The sequence below is a fragment of the Pelecanus crispus genome, chromosome 12, assembly GCF_030463565.1.
Source record: "Pelecanus crispus isolate bPelCri1 chromosome 12, bPelCri1.pri, whole genome shotgun sequence".
NCBI classification, from domain to species: Eukaryota; Metazoa; Chordata; class Aves; order Pelecaniformes; family Pelecanidae; genus Pelecanus; species Pelecanus crispus.
The window spans coordinates 16,196,297-16,221,475 of NC_134654.1; the positions used below are offsets into that span (position 1 = coordinate 16,196,297).

Genomic DNA, 25,179 nt, shown 5'->3' on the forward strand with positions numbered 1-25,179 from the left:
ACCCTCAAATGTATTTGTGCATTAGCTGCTTATTCATTACTAAAATGATAGAGATTTCTCATTAAATAGAGGGTCTGTTTAGTGCTTGGCTCAGTTACCATAGAAACCTCTCTGAAACAGAGAATGGAGAACACTATGTGCTGGAGGCTCAGTTACATTTAAGACTACGGCATCCTCCACTGGGCTCGTCTCATGTGTCGTGTCCTGACTCAGTGTCACCCAGGAGGGTGAGTAGGGCTTCCTACATCTTGGAAGAAGAGAGAGGGCCTGGGCACAGAGGGTGAACTGCCATCAGGGTCACCATGCCCTGAAGACCAGCTGGGCTAACTCTGCTCCCACGCTGGCACCAGCTAGGATGTTTTCATTGCAGCACTCGTGCATTGATCTGGCTAAATCTTTTATGGGAAGGCTTTTCCGCTCCTGTCAGTGCACAGACTGGTCTTCTGCTGTCTCAGTTTTGCACCTATTTCTACCCACTAGCGAGGAGTCCCAGCTGGGATGGAGCAGACCCAGAGTCAAATCCCTGCTTGGGTATAAGTTGTATTATGTTTTTTAACACAGAGCAAAGCATTGGCAACAGGCGAGAGTGACCCAAGCTTGGTGCTTGCAAATTCATGTAGATGTGGAGATGTCTTGGGGTTGCCCAGGTTGTTTTGCTGGTGCCTCCTCTGCTTTCCTCATAGAAAATAACAAGAAGTTATTAAAGCTGATCTCATGTGGGATGAAAATATAGCTAATTTTTCATTAGAGCAAATTTCTTTTTCCTGGCCAATCTGGTCACCATGCCTTGCAGTTATTCAAAGCAGTCTGTGGAAAAATAAGGATCCAAGAGGAGGTACATAAATACAAACCTCCAGGATGGAATAAGAGGAATAGACCCTGTAACATTCATATGCTGCCATTATAGCTTGCCGTGCAAACACAGCATCTCTTTTTCCCCTCCCTCCCTGGCCACATAGCAGGCTGGCAGGTACTTTAAGAGGGGAGTTTAGTGTGTTGCTGTGATGTCTCAGGGCCATTGGCTAAAAGCATAATTCACTGCCCCATTACAGTAAATAAGGGAGTGTTTCATCATCTGGGAAATGATGCTTCTTTGCTTTCAACTTCTTGGGGTCAGCTGCTGTCATTCTTTCTGACTGTTTCTTGTATAAAATATTCCTGGACTCAGAAAAATGGGGGCTGCTGATCAAGGACGGGGTTTGCATTATGTCAACATATTCCTTTAAAGGTCAGGTCTAAAGGTCACTCTCAACTTCTTGTCTTAGATCTTTCTATCACCTCTTGAGGTCCTAAACTCTCTAGCTTAGACAAGAGCCAGTGGAGTTAGTTGGAGTGATTCAGTGCAACAGTGATGGTGTAACAGCACCCAGAGCATCCTCACTGCCAGCCCAGGGCCCTTGTCTCCTCTTTGCAGAGAAGTAAGTTGTGTGAAGTGCAGAGCAGCCCCAAAGGAGAGAGCACAAACGCTTGACCCTGTGCTTCCCAATACAAAGCATCGCAATGCAGAGCATCCCTGTTTTACAGTTAGGCACACTGGGCAAAAGGGTCCAAATCCCTCATAAGGAAAGAAGCTGTCCTAAACATGACCCTAAACCCTGGGCGAAATGGAGCTGAAACCTGCTCTTTGTCCTTGCTTTTATGCAAGATTAACTGCACCAGTGGGTTCTAGGGGAAACAAAGTATTTGCTAAAAATAACTCCAAGCTGTCCCATCTTTGTTCACTGATGCCCATGCTCTTTTCTTGGGAAAGAAGACACAGTTATTACTGCTTGCCCTTGGGAGGTCTGAGACCTGATTCTCTTTGTTGGACAGCCAAGACTCTGCCAGTGCCACTTTCTGCACCATCCTACCCTTCTTTCTCTCTCACAACTGCTGGCATGTGTATGTAGCTGCCATCACAGTGTGCAGCACCCCTCTGTCCCTCTCGCATCCTCCTTGCTGCAAAGCATCACATCCAGCCTTGCTGTGCAGGTACCAATGCTGTTTCCCACAGGTATTTGGACACAATGGAAAGAGCCCTGGCTGCAGGAGAACTGGTTTTGATTGAAAACCTGGAGGAATCCGTGGATCCAGTTTTGGGGCCGTTACTGGGGAGAGAGACAATCAAGAAAGGAAGGTGAGCTTCAGGGATGTTTAATGGCATGTGTGAATGGGTTCTTTGTGCTTTCTGTTCCTGACCTCAGATTCTGGGTGTTCATATACAGCAGCACTAACATCCTGCCTTCAGAAGTGAGGGCATTTTAAATCAGACAGTCGCAGGTAATTTAGTCATAGGTTGGCTTTGAAATAAATCTAGATTTTTCATTTTGTTGGACAGTGTCATTCAAACCTCATGTAAAAGAGACACCTGTAATTCTTTTGTATAGTGACATTGGTGTCTGCAATTGGCTATCCTGACACTGAATTATTACCAAAATAGCTATTGCTGTTGTGAAGAAAAAGTAACCTTGAATTTTAGCAAGCACTGCGCACCGCTTAGGAATACAGCTAACGGTTTAAGCATTAAGAATATGTAAGTATTTCTTAATGAGGTCAAGTTCTTCATGGCAGCTGCTGATCACCTTCCAGCTGTGAGGAGGTCAGCAAGAAGGGCAGCAAGGGAGTTCACTTTTTCCTTCTTTCTGTATGTAAATTAAAACAAGCACATTTTTAGTGTGTGCTCAAATAATGGCAACAAATAAAACCTTGCGCTTAGTGCTGAACTTGATTCAGGGACTCTTTTGATGTTGTTTCGCTGGCTTTTGCAGAGTGGAATCATCTGCCTTTAGAAGGATGCGCATCATTTGGGTTTTTAAAAGTCTCTGCTGCTGACAGCTTTGCCGCTCTCAGGATCCTGGCATGGGCTGACCCCTATGCCTGCTGCAGTGCCTTGCAGTACAGTCCTGCTCTTGGCTTTGTGCAGTAAATAACAAAAAGCCTGTTAAGCTTTGTCTTTCACATTCCTTAAGTTCTTTGAGGATCATTTCCTTACTTGCCTAAAATATCCTAGGATGATGTAAACTGCTGGGAAAGGCAAGATGTCTGGAAAGCTTGCAGGAGAAAATATCATGAGAAGGGTGGGTGGTTGTGGATTCAGCTGCAGGATGGAGGGGAAGGATCATTTCAGAGGGAATGATGGTCCCAGTGAAGGGGATTGAAATGTTTGAAAGTGGAGATGGGGGTACAGCAGAGGTGGTGGGACTCCTGAGCCCCCCTACAGTGAAAAACTCATTCATCCCCTTTTGGGACTGTATGTCTCTGCTCTCAAAACTCCCTGTGAGATCATGTGTTTCCTAAGAAAGGTAAAATAAATCATAAATCAAATAAAAAGTCTGCAGGTTTCATGTTTTCCAGGACATGACCCAGACCCCACAGATAGGTGCTAGTAGGCCCAGAGCAAGAAGGTTTTTTGAAGTCAGGGCTCTCGGCACTATTTCTGGGTGTTGCTGTGAGCTGTGTGTACTGTGTCATTTCTCTCTGCCTCAGTTTCACAGCTGTAAAAGCAATTGAGGTGGCCAAGAGGACACCCAGTGAGCTGATGTTTGACTGGAAAGTGTATTCAAATTCCCATGATAACACCACTGTTCCTGTAACAGTCCAGCTGCATCCCTGAAAGCATTTCCAGTTTCTCTTTTCCTCTGGTTCCCATGGGCTTTGTTAAACTTGGGTTCAGAGTATGTTGATTCCTGGGATCTCTGTAAGTTTTAGACTTGATGTCAGAAATGCAGAACAGGAGAAGGCTGGGTTTTCCTGAGTGATGTTACCTCCCAGGAATGGCAACCAGCTGCTCTCCTAATCTGGCTTCACTGCTCAAGCTCAGTGCGACCATCGAGTTGGCCTGGTCTAAGCCAACAGACTAGGCAATTTTAGCTGTGGCTAATTAAAATCTTAATGCTGAGAGGCTTTTCCTCCATGTAAGTCCAACTTTAGGTAGAATAGAGTCTCTGTAAAAAGCAAGGAGGATTCATGGTTGAACTGGCCATCCTGCTGCTGGAAACTGTGAGCCTTCTCAAATAGGATCCAAAATTCAAGGGCAACTGTCTGGGGTTTTCATCCTAAATTGGAAGTGATTCAGGTGTGTCCAATTTTAAATACTTTTTGCTTTAATAGCAGTTTCTGTGTGAAGAGTGGAAAGTCCCATGCTGTTAGATACCATTGACTAATAACTACCATTTATCTTCGGGTGAAATGTCCTGGGAGAGATCATAGAATCATAGAATGCTTTGGGTTGTAAGGGACCTTGAGAGATCATCGAGCCCAACCCCCCTGCAGTAAGCAGGGATTGAACCTGTGAACTTGGTGTTATTAGCACCGTGTTCTAACCAACTGAGCTAACCCAGCTGGTCTGTGTGCTCATGCTTCTTTTTCTCTAATTGCAGGTACATTAAGATTGGGGACAAGGAGTGTGACTTCGACCCTGCTTTCCGTCTCATTCTCCACACAAAGCTGGCAAACCCCCATTTCCAACCTGAGCTGCAGGCACAGTGCACCCTCATCAACTTCACCGTTACGCGAGATGGCTTGGAAGACCAGTTGCTTGCGGCAGTGGTCAACATGGAGAGGCCTGACTTGGAAGAACTTAAGGTCAGTAGCTGGGAGTTTACACTGGGAGCAAGTATAAATAATAATAATAACAACAATATTAATAATAATAAAATAATAATTATTATTGTAATTTAAAACAATAGCTTTCATGTGCAAGTTTGCAGAGATTGCTGAGCTCATCATAAAATCAGGAGATTTCTCTTGAATGACAAACATCGAGGAATTTTTTTCTGCAGTCCTTTGTTTTCTTGGTATTTCGGGAACACTTAAACTGCAATTTCAAGTTTTTTCTCAAAAAATTTGGGTAGAAATCTCTTTCTGTTCCTACTCCTCTTGGAAATGGAAACTGAGTTTCTCATATCAGGTTTTTCTGGACTTTACAGTTTTAATTTTGGAGGTAACATTAGTCTCAGTTTTAGGCATTTATGGTATAGGATTCCCATTGTAAATATTGTGAGGCTGGTAATGAAATTTTTCTGTTCCAGTTCTTCCTCCCACTTGTTTGTAACAGGCCAAAATGTTATCTCTCTCTCTCTTTCTCTCTTTTAATAAGTATGACTTCAGTTTCAAGATAATTTTTTAAAGAAAATACTTTGTTCTAATGGCACATTTAACAACGTAACGAATATGTATAATACTAAATATTTACTGAGAGTGGGAATAAATTTACTACACATGTTCAGTCAGGCCAGGCCAGTTTTGTAATAATCCTTTCATTTAATGAGGTTCTAAAGTATGTTAGCTGTGCAGCCTTAATGATGCATTTAGTTTTAACCAGGCTCGTGTGTTAACGAACCAAAAGATGGCATAAAAAATACATAATTAATGAACTGATTTAATGTGTAGGCCATGGCTATCTTGCTGGAACCATGAGACCCAAAGCCTCTTAATCAGGCACCCCTCACACAGGCTTGGCACTGGGTTGCAAATGCTATAAACAGCTGCTTTCTTTTGCTGATTTGGACTGATGGGGTTGGGAGCGGTGACCATGATTAGCATAGTGGTGTCATTAACTGCTGTTATGTTAAAGACCGTTCCTTTTAGCCTCTGCAGCATCACTGTTAATGGTTTCTGTCACAAGAAAGAAAAATTTGATATCTTGTGCAGTCAACAAAACCACAATTAGGCTCTGAAAATTAGTAACTCAAAATCGGCAGCACTTCCCTCCCATGCTGTAAAAGAGCTGTGTATTAAAAAACAGTGAAAATAATGTGAATTAGGGATTGCATCTTTTAGAAGTCCCTGTTTCTTCAGGGTGTGCATGTTGTAGAAGGAGGAGGTTGTGCACAGGACCAGGGAAGTGCATCCCTGTGTGCCAGGTATGCCACCAGCTGTGAGGGATGTCTCGCTTTAGAAAGCACTGAGCAGATACAGATTGGTGCGGGATGTAATTTTCTTTTCCTTTAATAATATTTAAGACCTTTTTCTCTATATCACCACAGCAAGATAATACCAGAACCCGCTATCTCTCCTCTCCCTCTCATCTGCTTCCCTCCTGCTACAGTCCTGCTGCCCCAGCAGATATCAGGGGGACAAAACCAGCCTGGTATTCAAGACGTTCTGCTGGATGGGGAACAGTCAGTCAAAAAAAAATCTCTTCCCTGCTGGGATAAAGCAGAGACTTGTCTCCTTAGACATGGTGAGGGGGGCTGGCAATGGCTGCAGGTACACTGATCTCTGTGGATGGCTGCTGGCCAGGGGCTCAGTACCTTCTTCTGCCCCTAGTGTATTTACTGATGTGAAAAAAGCCACTAGGGCTGTTGTCTGATAGCTGGGGGGAGCTACGTGAAGACACAGATTTGAATCTTTGGATTCCCCAAAGGAGAGGCCACTTCTCTAGGTGTGTTTTAATCCATCCTCTCTACCCTGGGACAAAAGGGACAGGAGTTTGGTGTCTGAGGAGGGTTTAGGACTCTGGCTCATGGGCAGATGGAGATCATTCCTACAGTACTGCACAATAGTTACTGAGCTCAAAATCTTGCTATAGGCAAAGATGGAGCACACCTTGTATGTAGAGCCCAGAATTTATTGTTAATAAGCTAATCAAAATTCATCAAACAGCTATTATTAATCCAATTACAATAACACCAACATTTTAAAAATGTTTTCTCAACACAGTCTGTTTCCATAATCTTTTTCTTTATTGATTCCCAGTTATTTGGTCTTTCTGTTCCTTCTTGTCTCTGAAGATAGCTTTATCTGATTCACAGGTTTGCACTCCTGTTACAATGGGTGTTCTGATTCTGAGACCACATTTACACTCTACCATATTTTGGCTCTAGAGACAGATTCATCTGTCCGGAACAACTACTTGCTCTAACTCTAAATTAAAGCCAGGCTAAAACAGGTTAAGGTGGTAGCGACCTGGCTGTGAGACAATCACAGCTAAGAGAAGCTGAAACCAGTTTAGGCCAAGGCAAGAAAAGCCAAGTCCTGAGACCTTCCCTCTCAAGTCAGTACAAACCTTCTGGCCTTTAACTAGTCTCATTTCCAATTTCCTTTTGCAAGGATGACTGTGGTCCATGTGCTGGTGGTGCTGCCTGTGGTACACATAATCTTACCAGGACTGGTTTCAAGTATCTCCCACTTTCACCGGTCTTCACTGTTTGGACTGAAATGTCTCAAATGGCATTTGCCTCAAATTCATTGTCTATTTAGTGCTGAGAACAGCCTTTGGAAGAATAATTTTGCACCTGCATCCCAAACTATAGGTGGATAATCCATCAGTTAGGCTTCTGCCTTGCTGATTCAGTAGGTAAAGGGTGTGTGAAAGTCCCTGCACGTTTAGGCTCTGATAGACAGTGCTGAGGTTATTCTTCAGGAAAGAAGGTGCTCTGCAGCGGTGGACTGAAAATAGAGGGATTTTTTTTCCTCTCTTCTGTGATGTTAAAATAATACAATAAAACCAGCAGAAAGGACAAGGAGAAGAAGGTGGCTACTGTGGCTGAGCTAGGAAGAGTTTAGTAGTGAATCCTGCAAAACTGGCCTGTAGCTCTGGTGAACTTTTTTTCTTTTTCCGTGGAATGAAATTTTGAAGGCTCTCAGAGTAACCTGTTTCCCAGAAGTAGTGCTGTTATGTATGAACTATGATATAACAGATAATTTCCGCTCCACTGCAGAAATAAGAAATTATGACCTTGCTACTGCTGAAAACAATAGCATGATAAAGCAGCAGCAGATGCAAGCTGTTGGGGAATACAGCACTGTATGCACTTCTAAGGGTGCGTTGCAGAAATTGCATGGTGATTACAAGCTATTGGAGCAAAAATCACACGCATCCTCATTAATAACTCCAGGGCTTACAGTCCATGGTCTGGAATAATAGCTTGCAAAATGTCATTTTTCAAGGCATGCTATGCTTGAATGACAGCAACGCACAAAATTAGCCATGTTAGTTTTCTGTTTCAGGATTTGTAAAATATTTACCACCATGGGCAGACTCCTGTGTGTAATGCCTACAGAACAGGCCTTTAAAAACAACCATTTATAGCTGAAATACCAGTAAAAGACATGCTTCGGTGCATGGTCTGCTGAATACTTGGGTTGACATTAACATGGAATGACTGTGTGTGCAGCAAGTATATGAAATTTCAGCCCAAATATTGAAAGATGACTTATTAATGAAAGAGTGAGTTAATCTGTTTGAAAGTCCCTCACAACAAAGCAAATACTGCTGGCTCCCTTATGTGTTGTGGGATTGGAACACACATTTCCCGTTTCTGGGGCTCTTCTCACCCTGTAGGTGGTTGGAAGGTGTGGGTATGTTTTCCAAAACCTGTCTTTGGAGAATTAAATCACTTGGCTTATGACACTGAATCTGTCGTGTCCCAGTTGCCATGGCCCAGAACCTGCCTCAATTCCACGTGCACCACATCTGCTACTTCATGGAGCTGGCTATTTTTTGCAGGGCTATAAAACACTCTTTTGCAAGTTACTTGAATTTCTTGGTTGTGTCACTTAAATACAGTCTAAGAATTTAAGACTCGGTGTCACACAGTAGTGTTTTATGTACCAGGGTGTTAGCGATTGACCTCATTTATGTAAAGAATAGTCACCGGGCTTATATCTTAGCAGCATCCGAATCAGATGCACAGCTTTCCCACAGGATGTTTTCTGTGATAACGCTAAAAATAGGCATTCACAAGAGGACTGTATGGTGGAATAACATAATATACCTGAAATCCAGGAAAGATGCCATTTCCCCCAGCAAACACATAGAATAGGGCAATCACATTTCATGGGAGAAAGCCAATTCTGGAGGATCAGTTCAAAAAGGAGCCAGATGAGAGTCTTTGTTTCCACCATGAACAGCGTTAATGACTGGTATTTCTGCAGAAGACAGGGAAATGGAACAAGTGTATGGGGAGAACAGGAGGGGGCATTTCACAGAAATTGGAAGAATTTGCACTATAATTCAGGAGATCTGTCCCTGAGGCAAGATGGTTGTTACTGGTCTGTACCTGTTTGGCTGTCTTTGTGCTGAGTTTGCAAATCCTTTGGCAGGGGGACTTTGTCTTTGCATGTACAGCTTCTACCACAGTAAGCCACAGGTCCCAGTGAGATCTCGAGGCCAGGATACAAACAGAAGCAGCAATCAAGTGAGACTGTGACTTTGCCCTTAGTTCTGAGCCTGAGATGCGTTGTACTCTGCTCTGGACCCAAGTGATCTTCTTGTTGGTTTTGCCATATGTTTTAACTCTGTGGTGCTCATTGCTGGTGTGACTGGTGTTGGTGTGTAGTGGCAAGTGCAGAGGTTCTCCAGGAGGGGTGAGAAGCAGCAGGGACTATCCAGGCTGACTTGAGCCCAATAGATACTTCTAAGACAGAGATGCAGGTTGTATGTTTGAGATGGGGTTGAAGGTCTTTTCCTCCTGGTTCATTTCCAGCATTTTAATACATTCCTAGTGAAGGGGCTCAGTTCTTCTGGTGCTTTCTGTGCTGTTCAAAGTTTCTCTGAGTTGATGGCTTGTTGGATATGGAGTGATCCTCAGAGCTCTGCCCATGTCCGGGAGCTGCAGAGCAGGAGCAAGCAATATTGGACTATGGCAATTGTCAGTTAGAAGCCTATTCTCATGTGAAGGTGGTTAATCCTTACTTTACCATGTGTTTTGTGGCTAAAACTTTCTGAATTTATTATTTGCAGTCAGATCTCACAAAGCAACAGAATGGATTTAAAATCACCTTGAAAATGTTAGAGGACGACTTGCTCTCTCGGTTGTCATCAGCATCTGGGAACTTCCTGGGAGACACAGCATTGGTGGAGAATTTGGAGATCACTAAACAGACAGCTGCAGAAATTGAAGAGAAGGTACAAAGACAGTGATAGCCTAGAGAAAAGCATCTGTGTGATGTTATCTTTAAGGATTTCTGGGTGGAACGTAAATTCTTTACTCTGCCCATCTCTGCCCCTTCTGCTGAGTAGAGAATAGAAAGTAGTATAAATTGAAGTGCTCTCCATTCTGGACATCTTCAGGCCATTTAGTTCTTTGGAGCTTTTTTTATGTTAAATGGCCTATTTAAGATGAAGAGAAAATGTCAGTGCCTGATGTAAATACAATAAAATTTACACACTGTATCAAGGCAGCTTTAAACTGTTCCAGTGTAATCCTGAATGCATCACACTTCCTCAGTTAAGTTGGATTTTAGTACTGACTGGGGACTGGAATCTGTTGAGTATGTGATCTTGAGTAAATCTGCAAGGACTTGGGTATTTCATACCTTTCCATTCTTTAGAGTATAATTCAGCATTTGTATTAGCTGTGCAGTGTCAGCATTGCCACCTACCTAGTTCACCTTACTGGCTAGATAGGGTTAGTTAAATGCACAGTGGTTTTCCCCGGCCACTGAGGGAACCTGAGAACTGTGGTTGTCATGTCAGGATTGCGATAGGACTCCTGTATGGCCATTCTCAACTGCTTCCCTCTGCAGTCCTCCCATCTTCACAGCCCACACTTGTCCTCCTCCAGCCCACTGGCCCATGCTGCCTTGATAAGTTACTCACGTGCTGGGGTCAGGCTGGAACTGCCTCTCACTTCCCAGCACTGTAGCCCCAGCAACCAAGGAATTAAGTGATTCTCCACATTAAAATTTGGAATTATTTCTGCTAGCCATTTGTGGTACATCAGATGCATTTAGCTCCTTAAGGAGGGTTTGCTTGAACCCCCAAAGGGGATGTTGAAGGGTTGTTTCGACCTGGCAAGCTTGGCATCTTGAAGTAGATGTTCTTGAAGTGCTTCAATTTCTAAATGAGTTGTGGTTGTAAAGCTGGTCACTGTCAGCTCTGTGGCAACAGGGATGAATTTTGGAGTTTGCACCTGGTTTTTATGAGTTTGGTACCCACTTGGAAAGCTGTTTAAGGGCCCCGTTAGAGGTCTGCTTCTCAAGTCAACCCTTACTTTGTTCTTGGTCTGTCTACCTAAAGAAAAATGTTCAGCCAACATATTCCTTCCTATGGAAGTCCTCCCTACTCTATTTATGGAAAGCCACTGTCTTCCCTACCTCTGGCTTTTATTTTACTAGATTTATTAATCGCTATGGGGATTGGATATCTAAAAGTTAGTTGCGTAAGTCTAAGCTAGACTCTGGGCTCCCCTTACAGTCAGTGGAGAGACATGAGTGCTGCCAGAAGGGGGACTCATCTGATGTAGACAGGTGATTCATGGCCCATGCAGATCCTTGTTTCTGCAGTAGATGTTGACACTGCTCTTTGGGAGCATATTACAGTCCATCATTGCTCATGGTGATGTACAAACAGGCTAATCCCACAGATCCCAACATGTGTTGGTTGCACACAACAGATTAAGGCTCAATCTGGGCTTTGTTGGGAAGGTTTGATGTGCCCCAGCCAGATGTGCTCACACCAGCTCAGGTCACAGCAGAGGGAGACCCAGTGGCGCGCATTTTGGTGGGCGTTGCGTCATGCCCTGCTGGCTTGTACAACATGTGCTGAGCCCTTTTCTGCCACATCCCCATTGCATGGTTTGCTGAGCTAGCTGGATCAGCACTGGCTTGGTAGCATGTGGCTGTGTTGCAAGACACTTATGACTGTACGCAGCCAGAGCCTAAAATAATCCCCGAGAGGCTCAAGGATGTCACTTCATGCTGCTGAAGTAGAATGAAAGAATGAACAGGACTGAGACGATAATGGGGTGATGTATCTACCAAAAGGATTTTCACCATGTCCATCACAGCAGCTATGCAGACACCTGGCCAGCAAGATAGGGGTGCATTAAATGCTGGTGAGAAAAGGCAGCAAATAACCATTATAAATTAGCAATTCTCAGCCTTGGAGGAAGCTGCCTTGAGAGGAGCACTAAGTCTGTTCAGCCTGTGTTATTAATGACCTGCATAGGAGGGGGGCAATTAGCAGGAGAAACTCATTAATGAAAAAAAACAGTTCCAGTTAGTAAAGAGCAGGGATCCTAGTGAGAAGCCTGGAGGGGGCTTCAGAAAACAGAGGATTGGGCAACAGGGTGGTAAATGCAGTTAAATGGAGAATATGCCAGAGGAAGGGGGGATACTGAGAGTGGGTTTCTTAAATTCAGAGGGCAGAGGCTGGTCCCTGCATGCAGGTTGCCCACTGCTTGGTCTGACGTCATCTTTGTGGCAGATGTCAACCCTCTCCTGGGCTGCATACTCAATTCACAAAGATGTTTTCCAGTAATTTTGTTCTGTGTTTTCCTCCCAGGTCCAGGAGTCTAAGGTGACAGAAACCAAGATTAACGAGGCCAGAGAGCATTACAGGCCTGCTGCTGCCCGGGCCTCTCTGCTGTACTTCACCATGAACGACCTCCATGCCATCCATCCCATGTACCAGTTCTCTCTGAAGGTACTGTCCCCATGAGCCACGGGCTGCACTCACAGCTGCGGGAGGCAGTGCTGCTGCTTCTCTCTCTTACTGAGGTTCAAAGTCATTGTCTTGGGCCTCCTGGGGATATTTGAACTCCCAGATAAAAAGGTGATCTAACCTAAGCCATGCTGCTGATTTCATTTTATGGAAAAGTTTCCTGTAATTTATTTCTTTATATGTCTACTTAACATACGTTACTCTTAATTTGTGTTGCGGTAGTGTTTAGTGCTCACTGGGAAAGATTTGTCCAAAACTTGCTGCAAATGCTGAGCAGAGGGTGTACATTGCTACCCTTGGTGGAAGGAGCAGAGTTTCAGCAGCACCTGCAAAGACCCAGTGAGGAGTAGTTTGAATGCCAAAAGAAAAGGTCCCTCTGTGTTGAGTACTGAATGTGGGCCAGGATCCCTACTCAGCTCTGAATTTGCCAGTCATCCCACTGCAGGTGGTAAGATTGGGATCATGTTAGATGAGCCTTAATTAACTTTTCTTTCTTTTGCTTGGTTTCTTTTGAAGCAGTTGAAGTCTTGTGGAAAGACACAGTCTGACTTAGTGATGCATCAACATCCTTTATTACTAAAAATCCAGGAAGCTTCTTTGCAAAGGAGAACCTTACAAGCCATTTGTTCTTTCTTCCATATTCACAGCCTTGGCCTGGCAGAACAAGATGAGCAATGGATTTAAAAGATATCATATGGGGAAAGAGCCAACAAAGTACTTTTTTCTATTATTTTATATATTTATGCATAGAGATTTTGCACAGCATTTGGAGTCACTTGCTCCACCAGTTAATCATTGGTTCTGTATCTGTGGTGTCATCAGGGTCATAATGCCTGTCCAGATATTTCATGAGTTAACAAAAAATGCTGCAGCCCTTAACAATTATCCAAGACCTTGGTGTTGAAACAGTCCTGACTTCCCAAATGACAGAGTATTAAAACATTGCATGACTCTCTAAACATGGTCCTGTCCCACTAAGACCACATCACCAGGGATTTATTGCCACCTTCTGTACAAAGGCAAGTCATTCCTACTTCCATCTCTACAATACAAGAAGGGTCCCAAGCAGCTGTTCTTTCAGGAGCTTGGACACTTCCTACATTACAGTTACAAAAACCTTTCAGGTAGTTGACAACATGGTGTGAAAACTAACTTTGGGTTAGTGTCTGTGTATGGTTGGTGTGAAGGAATAGATAGTATGTGCATGACATGAACGTTCACTGCCTTTTGGTATGGGCCCACACACACGCTTATCTACAGTCTGGAGTCATCCTCTGGAGGGCTGTATTTCTGCTCTTCTCACAATGTTGTGTGGCCATTGGACAGACAATCAAACCTACAGCCTAAAATGTCCTTAGACTGGAAGTCCAGATGGGATTTATGGGTGTGTTACCACTTTGCAGTGTGGGCTCTGGCAGTTTCAGCTACAGGCATGCTCGTGATGGCAGTATGAACACCCCAATGGGGACCATGCTGGGAGAAAGACCACTTCTTGCCCTGTGCTCCTAAAATAAATGTGGAAGAGATGTAGTGAAAGGGTCTGTGCTCCAAAGGCCTTGCTACTTTTCTGTCTTGCCTAAATAGACTACCCTTCCCTGCATAGTAAGTGTAGCTCTGTAGTACGTGGACATGTTACATGGAGAGCTAGGAATGATGTTCCTCCTTTGGAGAACATTCCCACCTGGAGCTGTTCTCACCAGAACACCTGGAGAACATTTCCAAAATGACAGGTTGATTTTAATGTAATTATTACTACTCATAGTGATGGGGCTGAACTGTCCCACTTGCCATGTGGCAGCAGAGCCCAGTGGAAAGCCAGTAGCTTTTGTGGGAATGAGAGCATGGCTGTGTTTTCCAAGTTTCTTGACTATCTTTGAGACACCAGTGCTTCTCTTTATGACAGGTGTGGATAGACTGAGATTACACTTGCCACAATGGAAGAGCTAGATATTTAGAACGAAATATATGACCAGTAGCAAATTCATAGTTCATGTCTTTGCTTCATGTTTGGGCATCACTTAATCAGTTGTTTTCTGTTCCTTGACTGGTAACAAGTGGGGTTTCTTTCAAACCATCCCCTGTATCTTTGAAGCTGCTTAGGCAGGGGTCCCCTCTTTCTGTGCTCTGCATGTGCTACCCAAGATCCTGGGGAAGACTTGGTCCCTGAGCAGCTTCTAAGGACGTGCTGCAGTAAAAATGAAAGTACAGACAATCCCTTGCCTTGGCAGAGTAGTCTCAATAGGTCTGGCCAGTAGAGACCCAAGGGCCTTTTTGGGTATTTATTGAAGAGTTCCAGTTTTAATGTTTTAATAAATGGAAGGCCTTTTTTATCACAGGAGAAAGATATTTTGGCAGATGGAGGGTTAAATGAGATGGCATCCTAGTCCAGAACTTCTTCCAAATGATTTCTTACTTCAATGAGTGACCTGGAAAAAGTAATTGAGAAGAGAATACAATATTTTGAGCCTCATCCACAAAGAAGCTTTTCATTTTGATATCTACGACTCGTATGTTGAAATAATTTTACCAGGGAAATGTACAGAATATCTTTTGTGCAAGGGTGGCCTTTGAAAGATTCATTCCTTACACGTACATAATAGATACAGGAGTTTCCCAGGTTTCACCTTTAATCCACATCTTCTATATTTTGTTTGGTTTATATTTTCCAGTTAACATCAGCAATGTGTATAAATACATAGAAAACTATTGGGTGAAATGTTTTTATCTAATAAATTTTGATGACAGATCATAAAACATAGTGTAAAGTTGCAGAGATGATTTTAAAATACTTACCACACAGCTAGAAGTCCATTATAAATTAGAGCACACAAGATTTATATGCTCCTTTGCAGCATGTTTTAACACAATTTAAAGAAATGTTAAGCCAGAAAATGCATCCCGCAATTCTTTAATAACGCAAGGTAAGGTATCAGTGTTACTTTAATTTGTTGAGGCATCGTTTTTCCTTTGTAGAACCCTAAAAATAATGCTGCCAACACAGTCATGCCTCATCCAGGTGGTGCTATTAATTTGTATTGGCCTGGTTATTTCCTATTAGCTGGGTCTCAGTGTACGGAGCCTCTGCATTGCTGATCAGGATGTAGGCTTTTTTTTTCTTTTTCTTTTTCCAGTTGCATTTGATAACTTGCTAATGGGTTTTCTCTGGAAGGCTCTGAAAGTTTTTTGTGTTTTCTCATTTAGATCAGAAATGTTTTTACAAGAATTCTTAGTATCTTATATAAAAGCATTATTCTCAATGCATGCACCCATCCCCAAGGGGACTTTACTGGCTGGTTAATCCCACTTCCACAAGATTAAGTCCTACCTGCCCTTCTCATCTAGTCCTTTGCTGAATCCAGACAGTGAAATACTCATGGGACTTTTTTTTTTTTTTTTAAATTTAGGGGAATTGCTTTTTTCTAAGTTGAAACATTTGTGAAATGGGAGGTATGCTTTCCTCTGGGATCACCACTATCTTTTGGCTCAACGTTTGCAGAGAAAGTGGACTGTGTAACCCCTATGAGAGAACACATTTGGTCAGAGAAATGTTTCCTATATTCATTGTGTCTTAATTCAGTATCTCTGCACTACTTTCTCAAGCCCAAGAGAGCAGTGTCACAGGGAATGTCATCATTGGCTGGCTGTATGTTCCTGAAAAAGCAGCTAAAGGCAGATACAGGGTCTGGTCTCTAGATGTGTTCCCCTGCCTCCTGGAACTGGTGGGTCACACTGCTGGGCAGATGAGAATGCTTTGTTTGTGGCCCCAGAGACACAGTATCTGAGTTGGCTTCACTTATTGCAACACTTCAGGTGATACCCAGGAGCATGAAAAGAGCATCTAGAAACCACCAGTGTCCTTCTGTGTCTCCTCACCTAGGCATTCAGCATCGTGTTTCAGAAAGCCATTGAGAGGGCACATCCAGATGAGAGCCTTGCAGTGCGTGTGCTGAACCTCATTGACAGCATTACCTTCTCTGTGTTCCAGTACGTAACCCGGGGGCTGTTTGAGTGTGATAAATTGACCTACACCGCTCAAGTTACCTTCCAGGTAAACATCACCATTTCGTGCAATTTGTATGCAATGATTTATGTTACAGGCAAAGATATTGGCATGCAGAGAAGCTCAAACTGTCACAGCTATGGCCTTCAGCATCAGAGCAGCAAATACAAGGGCTGTGGAACTGATTTTCTTCTCTGCCTCTCTTGCTGATAACAGTCACCGATGCTATGTTTGATTTGCATTATGCTGATAAATGGCTGTTTGAGAGAGTAATACCTGCTTGCAGGATCTGAAAAAAAGGGCAAAGCAAGCTGATCTTGAAGGCTTATCTGTTTTATCCAAAAGAAATGCTTGCTACATAGCTGCTGTCTTTTGTCTAGTACGTTAGTATAATTTTTAGTCTACGGTCTGAGCAAGGAGACCTATGCTGAAATCAAATTCAATCAATAAATAGTGCTTGGCATGGTGGTGTAAAGTTGTTACTAAGTTTTTGCAGTGAGTGACTGTAAATGCCCTGACATGTAGAATGCAGATGTGAACCAAATTTGAACTGCTGAAACACTGTGCAGGTCTAGTTAACCTTGATCCAGTGATTGCCATGATTTCTTTAATTCTACATAACAAAATACTATGTGTAAAAAGGAAAGTTAAGTGTGTATATATATATACACACATATAAAAAAATGGACTCTGACAATATATTTAGTTAATAAATTGTCTGTGTCTAAAAAGTCAGCTTATATTTTGCAATGTCAGCCTTAATTCTGACCCAAAGGATACCTACATTTTTCTAATATATATACCTCTAAATAAAGTATTTAAGTAACACACATTGTGCTTGTAACTACACAAGCATTAAAAATAGTTAATGGGTCACTTTAAGCTGTCAGGAAAACCAGCGTCCACAGTTTCAGTGTGTGGAGGCAGTTGAGTGATGAGGCACAGGATTCTCCTATATAAAAAAGCATTTGGCTTTTGAACTGAGTACCTCATTACCATCATTGGTGGAAGAGATGTCTGGCACACTTCAGATGCCATTGCCCAGTAGGCAGTAATGAGATATAGTCTAAAATCTGTGACAAGGAAATGACAAACTCACCACTGCTTTTTTTTTTCCATGCAGAATTGGTGTTCAGGGTTTTGAAGTTTGTCTCTGACACTTCCAAAGTCTGGCAGTGCACTTGGAGAAGTAGCTCCAGCTGGGCTCATGAGCGTGTATGGCTTTCCACAATTACCTCAGAGATTGCTCTGGCAGTCTTACTCCATGTATTCCCAAAAGCCACCACTGGTGGTAAAAACACTGGTAGTAGCTGAATGGCTGAGCTGCTCTCCACTGTTTGAGACCTCAGGAACCTGCTTATTCTCTTGGTGCATGTACCATAAGGGTTGGGGAGTTTTTTTGTTTGGTTTTGTTTGTTTGTTTTTCAAGACACTCAGTATGTCTCCACTTACTTTCAAAATTGAACAAGATAGTGAGAGATGGACAAGACCTTAGTAGCATGCCCTAGGGATGCATGCTCTGGTTCCTTTCAAGAATGTTATCTGTTCTCTAGCTGCAGATATCAAGCACAGAGACCTGCAGCACAGCCTGCAGCCTGTGTCTCTGCTGGCAGGGTATTCTCCTCAGTGTGCTGTCTATGAACCTGATGACAGCCCTTGCTACATAGGTTTCCCAAAGTTTGGTCCTCTTATGTTGCCAATCTCCATACTTGTTCCTGGTCCTGTTTTGGAGAGACTCAAAGCACCTACATGGTATGTTTCATCACACCCCTCCAACATGGGGCACTGTGTACTTTTTAGCCACACTTTAGCAGCTACATGAGTTGAATAATTAATCTTCTAGAGTATATTGCTGTTCTGTATCCTGGCTGCTCAAGGATGTTTTGTTTGTTTGGAATTACAGATACTTCTGATGAGTAAAGAAATCAACACAGTAGAACTGGATTTCCTACTAAGATACCCAGCACAGACCAGAGTTACAAGTCCTGTGGAGTTCCTGTCTAATCACTCCTGGGGAGGAATCAAGGTACCTGTTTCTCTTGAACTGTGTGAAATCAGCATCCCTTACCTCCTCTAAAAGCCTTTCAGCAGCCTTCAGGTTGGTCCTTATAGCATTTGGTGAACAAAGTTCTGACCATACATGAGAAGTAGCACAAAAATACCACAGAAATGGACAGTTCTGTAGGTACAAGACTGACTTATGTGGGCTTTTCATTACTGTACCCCTGATGATCTGTGTGCCCCCGAGAAGGTGATTTTTCCCTCTGAGATTTAGGCTTCTCTCTCTGTAAGACAGAAATGAGAATATCCTCTGGTTTTTGCAGTTATAAATTATAAAGGACATGGAGATCTTCACTGTATTTTGGAGGAGGTGGGAATTTACGATAGATATGACCATCTGCAGAGATGTGCTGCGGGTAGGGTAGTGACAGCTGACAGACCTGCAAAAAAATAGTGTCATGGCAGTGAGAAGGTCTAACAGCTGCCATGTGTTTGGAGTGAGAGGTGAGGAAGAACATCCCAAAGAGATGTGAGTTATCCCATCTTTGCTCCTATTTGTCAACAAATGCAAATCATGCTGCATTTGAACCTGATTCAGCAGGGTATGATTTGTTTTCTGGAAGGGGTCAAAATGTTCTTCAAATTAGGCATGCTCATTCACACCTTGTTTGATATGAGATTGTATCTTTTGCTTTATTGTGGCTTCTGATCAGTTCTGATCACCTGCTGTGATTTAAGAATCAATTTTTTTTACAGCATGATGCCTTCATGGGACATTTCTGTGGTGCTATAAAGGAGGGAGTGAAGACATCCTGGTTTCATTGGGATAGTTCTCAAATTTTCATCTGGGACACTGGGTTTTCCCTTTCTCTCCCTTCCACCATGCTGCACAGAGAATGTATCTGGTTCCTGGAGAGTGACCAGATAAGATATTTTCATCCAGGCCCAAGACATCTCTGATACTCTTTTCCTGTTTCTATTGCTTTGTGGAGCTTTACAGAGTTTTGCAGGAGCCCTGTCTTATGGTGCCACATGTCTTTCTAGGCAAGCACATGCTAGGCTGTTCTTCACTTAACAAACAGTCTTCTAAGGTAGCACAAAGTTGGAGCTCTAAGTTGCAGACTGCAGTTCAGAAGTCAAATGAAGCTGATGTTTCTAACCCAGGTCACCCCTAGTGATTTCAAATGGTAGCGTTCATGCCAGATATGTCTGCCCTGACCAGGAGTTATCTCCGTCTCTTCACTGGCAGTGAGGACGGGGCCTCTGCCTCATTTGCACACACACGCAGCCTAGCTCATGTTGAAAATGTCACAATCATGTTTTCAGCCATCAAATAAGCTTGGAACTCACTAAAACAGCCCTGTTCATCCTCTAAAAGGCGTATTTCCATAATAGTGGAGGAATTAAAAAAAAATTCTACACCCTTTCTTTAATCATTTTTCATTCAGCAGTGGTGTTTTGCTGTTCAGACAGCAGCAGCCTTATTTTTATTTCTCCTTTGAAGACAAATTAAATGGGCACTTAGGGTCAACACGCATAATCAGGGGAACTCAGCCATCAAGCCCATGAAATACATGCTTTACAACAGCATATTTTGTCTTTGGGCTGTGCAGTCTGTATAGATGTAGATATACACACATATTATTGCTTGAAATCTCAGGCTTTCTCAACTCTGCTCTGTCCCTGCCCATGTTCAGCATGGGGATGTATAGGGTGAATGGTGCATTTCAGTTTCTCTGGAGTCCTTGTGGGTTGGGGTTCTTCACTGCTTGGGAATGTTCTGTACTGCAAACCTTCTTTCTACTTCAGTCCTCTTGAGTTTTCTCTGGAAGGTGAACTTCCACAACAGGTTTCAGAGCTTTCAGGCTCTGATTCTCCTTTTGGACATTCTTTTATGTATCTTAGGAATAATATTACTCTTGTAGTGCCCAAGGACTAGTCCTGCCTGCAGGAACTGGAAGTGGACTGTCACCTGAAGTTGCTTTGCAAGAACGGATTCTCTTTGAGATGAGCCCTTCCCACTCAGCTTCCTCTCTCTCACAGAGTCTCTCAGGGGTTTTGGTTGAGATGGAAACTATGTGATGCCAAGAAGATGCTGCTCCGTGCACCCTTTTGCTGAGCTGTGAGATGGCAGGATGTAAACGTGTCCAAGTGTGCTGCACACGTCAGGTGTCTTCAGCCTCAGCATGCATCCACTGTCCCCATGAACTGCACATCTTGAAGAGCTGCAGTCACTGATCAATAATCTGCGCTAATTTTATGTATTTCAGGATTTTCAGATAGTGAATTCTATATTGTCAGATACTGAGTACTCTTCAGATTGTCTTTTGTGATGATTGTCGTATTGATTTTACTATAAATAACATGGCTGGTGTCAACTTTATTAGTGTTTATGTTCTATTAATGTGTGTTGGTTTATTAGCCTTTGAGTTTTTGGCAACTCCAGTTACTTGAGGCATGGTTTTAGTACAATCACATTTTGTCACAGACTGCTATAATTAGGTTAATTAGTTATGGCTTCTATACAGCTTATTAGCAGGCTAAAACCTCCTTTTCTTTCATCAGGAAGATTAAGTGCGGTAATAAATTGTTTCTTCAACAGAGCTTCAGCAAAATATATTTCAGATTCATATTTCAAATTTGAAGTGGAATTTAGCATTCTGCTAATTTTTCACAGAAATACTGAAAATGCTCCTGCACAAAGTGCTCCTCTTGCCAGGGGTTTCAGGTCAAGGTAGTAATGCCAAAGGAAATCAATATCAATATTTGTGGCCCGTTCTGTACCTGCCATTTTGAGCACATTAACTTCAAAGGAAACCTCATTAAATGTTGAGGACTCTGGTCATGCAAATAGCCTTGTGTGACTTGGCTTATTATTTATTGTTGTTGTTTGATTAATAATGGCTAATAGGCCATTGCAGTTGTACAGCTTATGATGCTGGAGCATCTAACACATGTTTATGATTTAGTTTTCCAGCTTCTTTCAATAAAAAAGTTCAGTAAAAAGTTTCACAGAGCTTTTTGCTGCAATGTTTGTGCCAGGGAAGCTCAATATTTACCACTGAATGAAGAAACCCACTTACCTGTCCAGAAGGGCATAGTTTGTAGGAAAGGGTAATATCTTTTATTAGATCTGCTGATAGGCTTGGAAGAAATAGTTAAGTTTCAGGCTTTTTAGTGCTTCTTTAAGCCTGAAACAGGAATTGAATTCAAACTAAGTACAGATCTAGAAAAACTGCTCTGAGCTTAACTTGGTTCTGTTCATCAGTCAGCCTATATGGGAGAAAAAGTAGTACCTGTGGAGCCCCTGTGGAGAGGCATGTTAGTTAGCTCTGGAGCAAGGGGAGATGTTAGCAAAGGACACAGTCCTAAGCCTCAGTACAAATACTGCCTCTGGGTCATTGAAGGGTTACTTAAGAGCAGGAAGGGGAGAAAATTGTGTCATTTAATGAAAGTAGTGCCTTTGCTGAATCCCTGGCTCTGGTGTTCAATAGAGTTGGTCTTTTCAGTTCTAAGGCCTGTCTTTTGCAGGTACTTAATAGTGATCTCTGGAGAAGTCAAAAGTATTCTGTTACTCTTAATGAGGTTTTCTGTCTTTTTTCAATTTCCTTTATTACAGTATGCTATACTTTCCTCACCCTCTATGTTCCCAGTACTTAGCTTGAAAGTTTTTATGTCGGTTGGTACTTCTGAAGAAGTTTTTTGTGTGCATGCAAGATTGTCCATTTCTCCTGACTTGGTTGTTGGTTACCTTACCAGTAAATGTGTGGACACACCTTAGACCACAAAGGTACAACGATGCTACTGCTTGAACTGCACAGGATGTCAGGCCACAGCCATGTGCAAATGACCATTTTGATAGTCTTGTTGCAAGACTGAATTTAACATAGACTCAGGGTAGAGGTTATCCTCTGTAGGGTTTTCCCCCATTTTTTTCTTCATTCCTTCACTGGAAGATCTCCAGTGTCATAAGATGAAGGTGTTGATACCTGGATGGGAGGTGAGTATTGTCTGAATTGAATTGGGTTTTATGGTTGTTTGGTCTTCCAGACTATGTCTAGATTAACAAGTAAAATGGACCAGCAGCTGTTTTCTGGCCCTAGGAGCGCCTTACAGGGCACAGCATGAATCCATACAGTGCAACTCCCCTCAGCTCCCAAACCGGAACGACCTCTTATATTGTTTAGTGTAGACAGTCCCTGGAGTGTCCCACCCCCTGGGCTATGTCCAGGCATTTTCTGAGACCAAACGAGTCGGCCAAAGTCAAATGTGAGCCAGCAATATACAAGCAAACTGTGTGGCTCATGGTGAGCTTGTGCCTGGACTTCTTCTGTGGCCACAGATTCAGGAGCAGATCAGCAGGCAAGAAAAAAGTGTATGTCTTCTCCTCACTGTATAGGTATGCTGGGGTCTGAGGTAGGTGGATAGAAACTACCTCTCCCCATAGTCGGAGACAATCCTACTCTGGAACAGCTTTATAGATGCGTAAGTGTGGTTTTAGTCCTGAGCTAATACGATCTGCCCATCAGTAGGGCTTACTAGCTTAGGCAAAGCCTCACACGAGACATAGTTATGCATCTTCTGTTCAGTGCCCAGTACCAAAAGACCATGCTTGTGTTTTCTTAGGGGTTCAGCAGAGCAGTTTTTATTTGCCTAGAAAAGATCATATGAACATACCCAGAGTCAACCTGGGCTCTTCCTGAGCTTCACCACTACTGATGAAGCCAGTGGTCATGCCCTTATGGTATTCATCTTCACAGTTGCCTTTGCCAAAACCAGCCCTTTTTAGAAGACGGGGTGGTTCTCAGGCCACTGAGACTAGCTGAAGATTGGGTGAATGGATTTCCCTGTGACCCTGGTGATCTCTGCTGTAAAATTCTCCCATGCTCCAGATCCCTCCATGCCATGCCCTTCCTGCGGAGACATGTCCATGTTGCCTTGTGGCCTTATGCCTCCTGCAGAGCTGTGGTCCCTGATCAACCGTGTGTGCATCTGGCTCTCACCACAGCAGCCTGTTCCTACAGCCTGGACGCGGGCAGCTCTGGACCTCCTTTGCACAGATACACATTACCCAAGTCTGATTTTCTTTGTGATATTTTCTGCAGCACTTCTTTATTGCTGAATGCAGATGTGTTGCATAGGATAAGGAAAGCTAGTTAATATACAGCAAGAATACACCTGGACAACTTGGATTACTTCTTCATCCCAATAATTTCCCTCATCTTTTTCTGAAGAGGAAGAATTTTCATTATGTAGATATGAAAATGCTACTGAAAGGGCATTGTTTATTAAATGTGATGTTGAATAATGAGCTCTAAATACTGAATTCAGCTTTCAAGGAGGAGAACAGCAGTAGACAAAGTAGTATATTAACTCCCTATTTATAATTTTGCAGAATGCAGATGATAAGATTGTGTGTGTGGCTTATGAGATAAAATACCAAATCATATATTTTACATTTAAGAAAACTGGATTTTTTTGACAAAAGAACAAAAATCTCTCTTCGAACTTTCACTTCTTGTACTTTTTAGACACTGAAATTTTTCTTTCTTGTCAAAGATTCATTGTGACACAATCTGCTGCTTATATTGTATTCTTTGTGCATAAACAAGGTCCTTTGATCAGTCTGGTCAGATGTGAAAGGCTTGCAGCTTGCAGCTTTCCATGTACATTCAGAATTATTATTATGCGAGAAAATCACAGTCTTTATTAAATCTCTTCCATTAACTTAGTTCTTCAGATGTACAGCCTTTTAGCACATCTTTGATAGAAAACATTGATTATGACACTTCAATGTGCGTTTATCTGCTCTCATCTAGAAGTTTCCTAAGGATATTCATCTGTCCTCACCAGCACTCAAATCTTAGAGAATTGCTCCCAATGTCTCACAGATATACTACTTGAGAACATTTTACTTTTTTTTCCCTTTTCTTTTTTAACCTGCTGGCTAACAATCTGATGTTTATCTGAAATACAGCAGACATTTTGATCACATCAAATATTTAAAGATGTACTCTGTTGATTTGATTGCAGAGTTGGAATTGAATTTTTCTGGATGCCTCTACAGCAGTGTCAGCCTCTGTCCTTCTCTCTCAATCCACCTATGATACAAAGGCTGCTGTCAGCTGGTCATTTTGAATGTAAAAGTTCTTTCACCCTCTAAAATGAAGGAAAGGGAAGAAATTGCTTCATCAGAGATATCTTTTAGATATCAAATGTATCTTTTTTAGACATTGTATATCTTTTGAAGTCCTATTGTTTTGCTTAAAAAATAGAAAAAAAAATCAGTTGCAATGCACTCCTGAAAACGTGTGAGTGGAATGTGGACCCAGAGTGACCACAGAGAGGTCTGATGGCTGAGCTCTGCTAGCAACTAAGGGTGTGCAAGCAGTTGTCCCCTTTTGGACATGATATACTGTACCTAGATGTGTAAGGTGCTTTTGGAAAGGCAATGAAGGCAAATGGCTTGGATTTGGCTCCTCTTTTATTAGTTCTTCCTTTTAAGCCCAAATCTGCCATAAAGGACCTGTTCGAGCTCCTTATTTCTGTAACATGGTAGAGCTCATAAACGTTTGCATAGCAGTGTTGGTTCACATGAACAGCTGTGAAGACTAGAGATTAAGTGCTCAGCTAAATTTTGACTGGGAACAATCTCTGGAACCTTAATCTGATAGTAACACCAAGGCTTTACTTCTGCTGAGGCACATGAGATGGCCTTTTGTGTAAGGCACTCATGGTTTGTGTATCCCCACCGTGTGACCACAGTGCATCAGTGGACCACAGTATCGCCAGTACCTGACTAGGACCA

At 42.6% G+C, this 25,179-nt stretch overlaps 1 protein-coding gene across 1 annotated transcript in view; it reads left to right on the top strand.

The window, feature by feature from the left end:
- The window catches only part of DNAH9 (dynein axonemal heavy chain 9), a 228,024-nt gene that overhangs the window by 134,597 nt on the left and 68,248 nt on the right, over positions 1–25,179 (top strand). The window contains exons 54-59 of the mRNA XM_075720144.1: positions 1,994–2,116; positions 4,359–4,563; positions 9,668–9,832; positions 12,212–12,352; positions 16,248–16,418; positions 18,274–18,396. Of these exons, the coding sequence (XP_075576259.1) occupies positions 1,994–2,116; positions 4,359–4,563; positions 9,668–9,832; positions 12,212–12,352; positions 16,248–16,418; positions 18,274–18,396 (928 nt within the window). The remainder of the gene's footprint in view (positions 1–1,993; positions 2,117–4,358; positions 4,564–9,667; positions 9,833–12,211; positions 12,353–16,247; positions 16,419–18,273; positions 18,397–25,179) is intronic.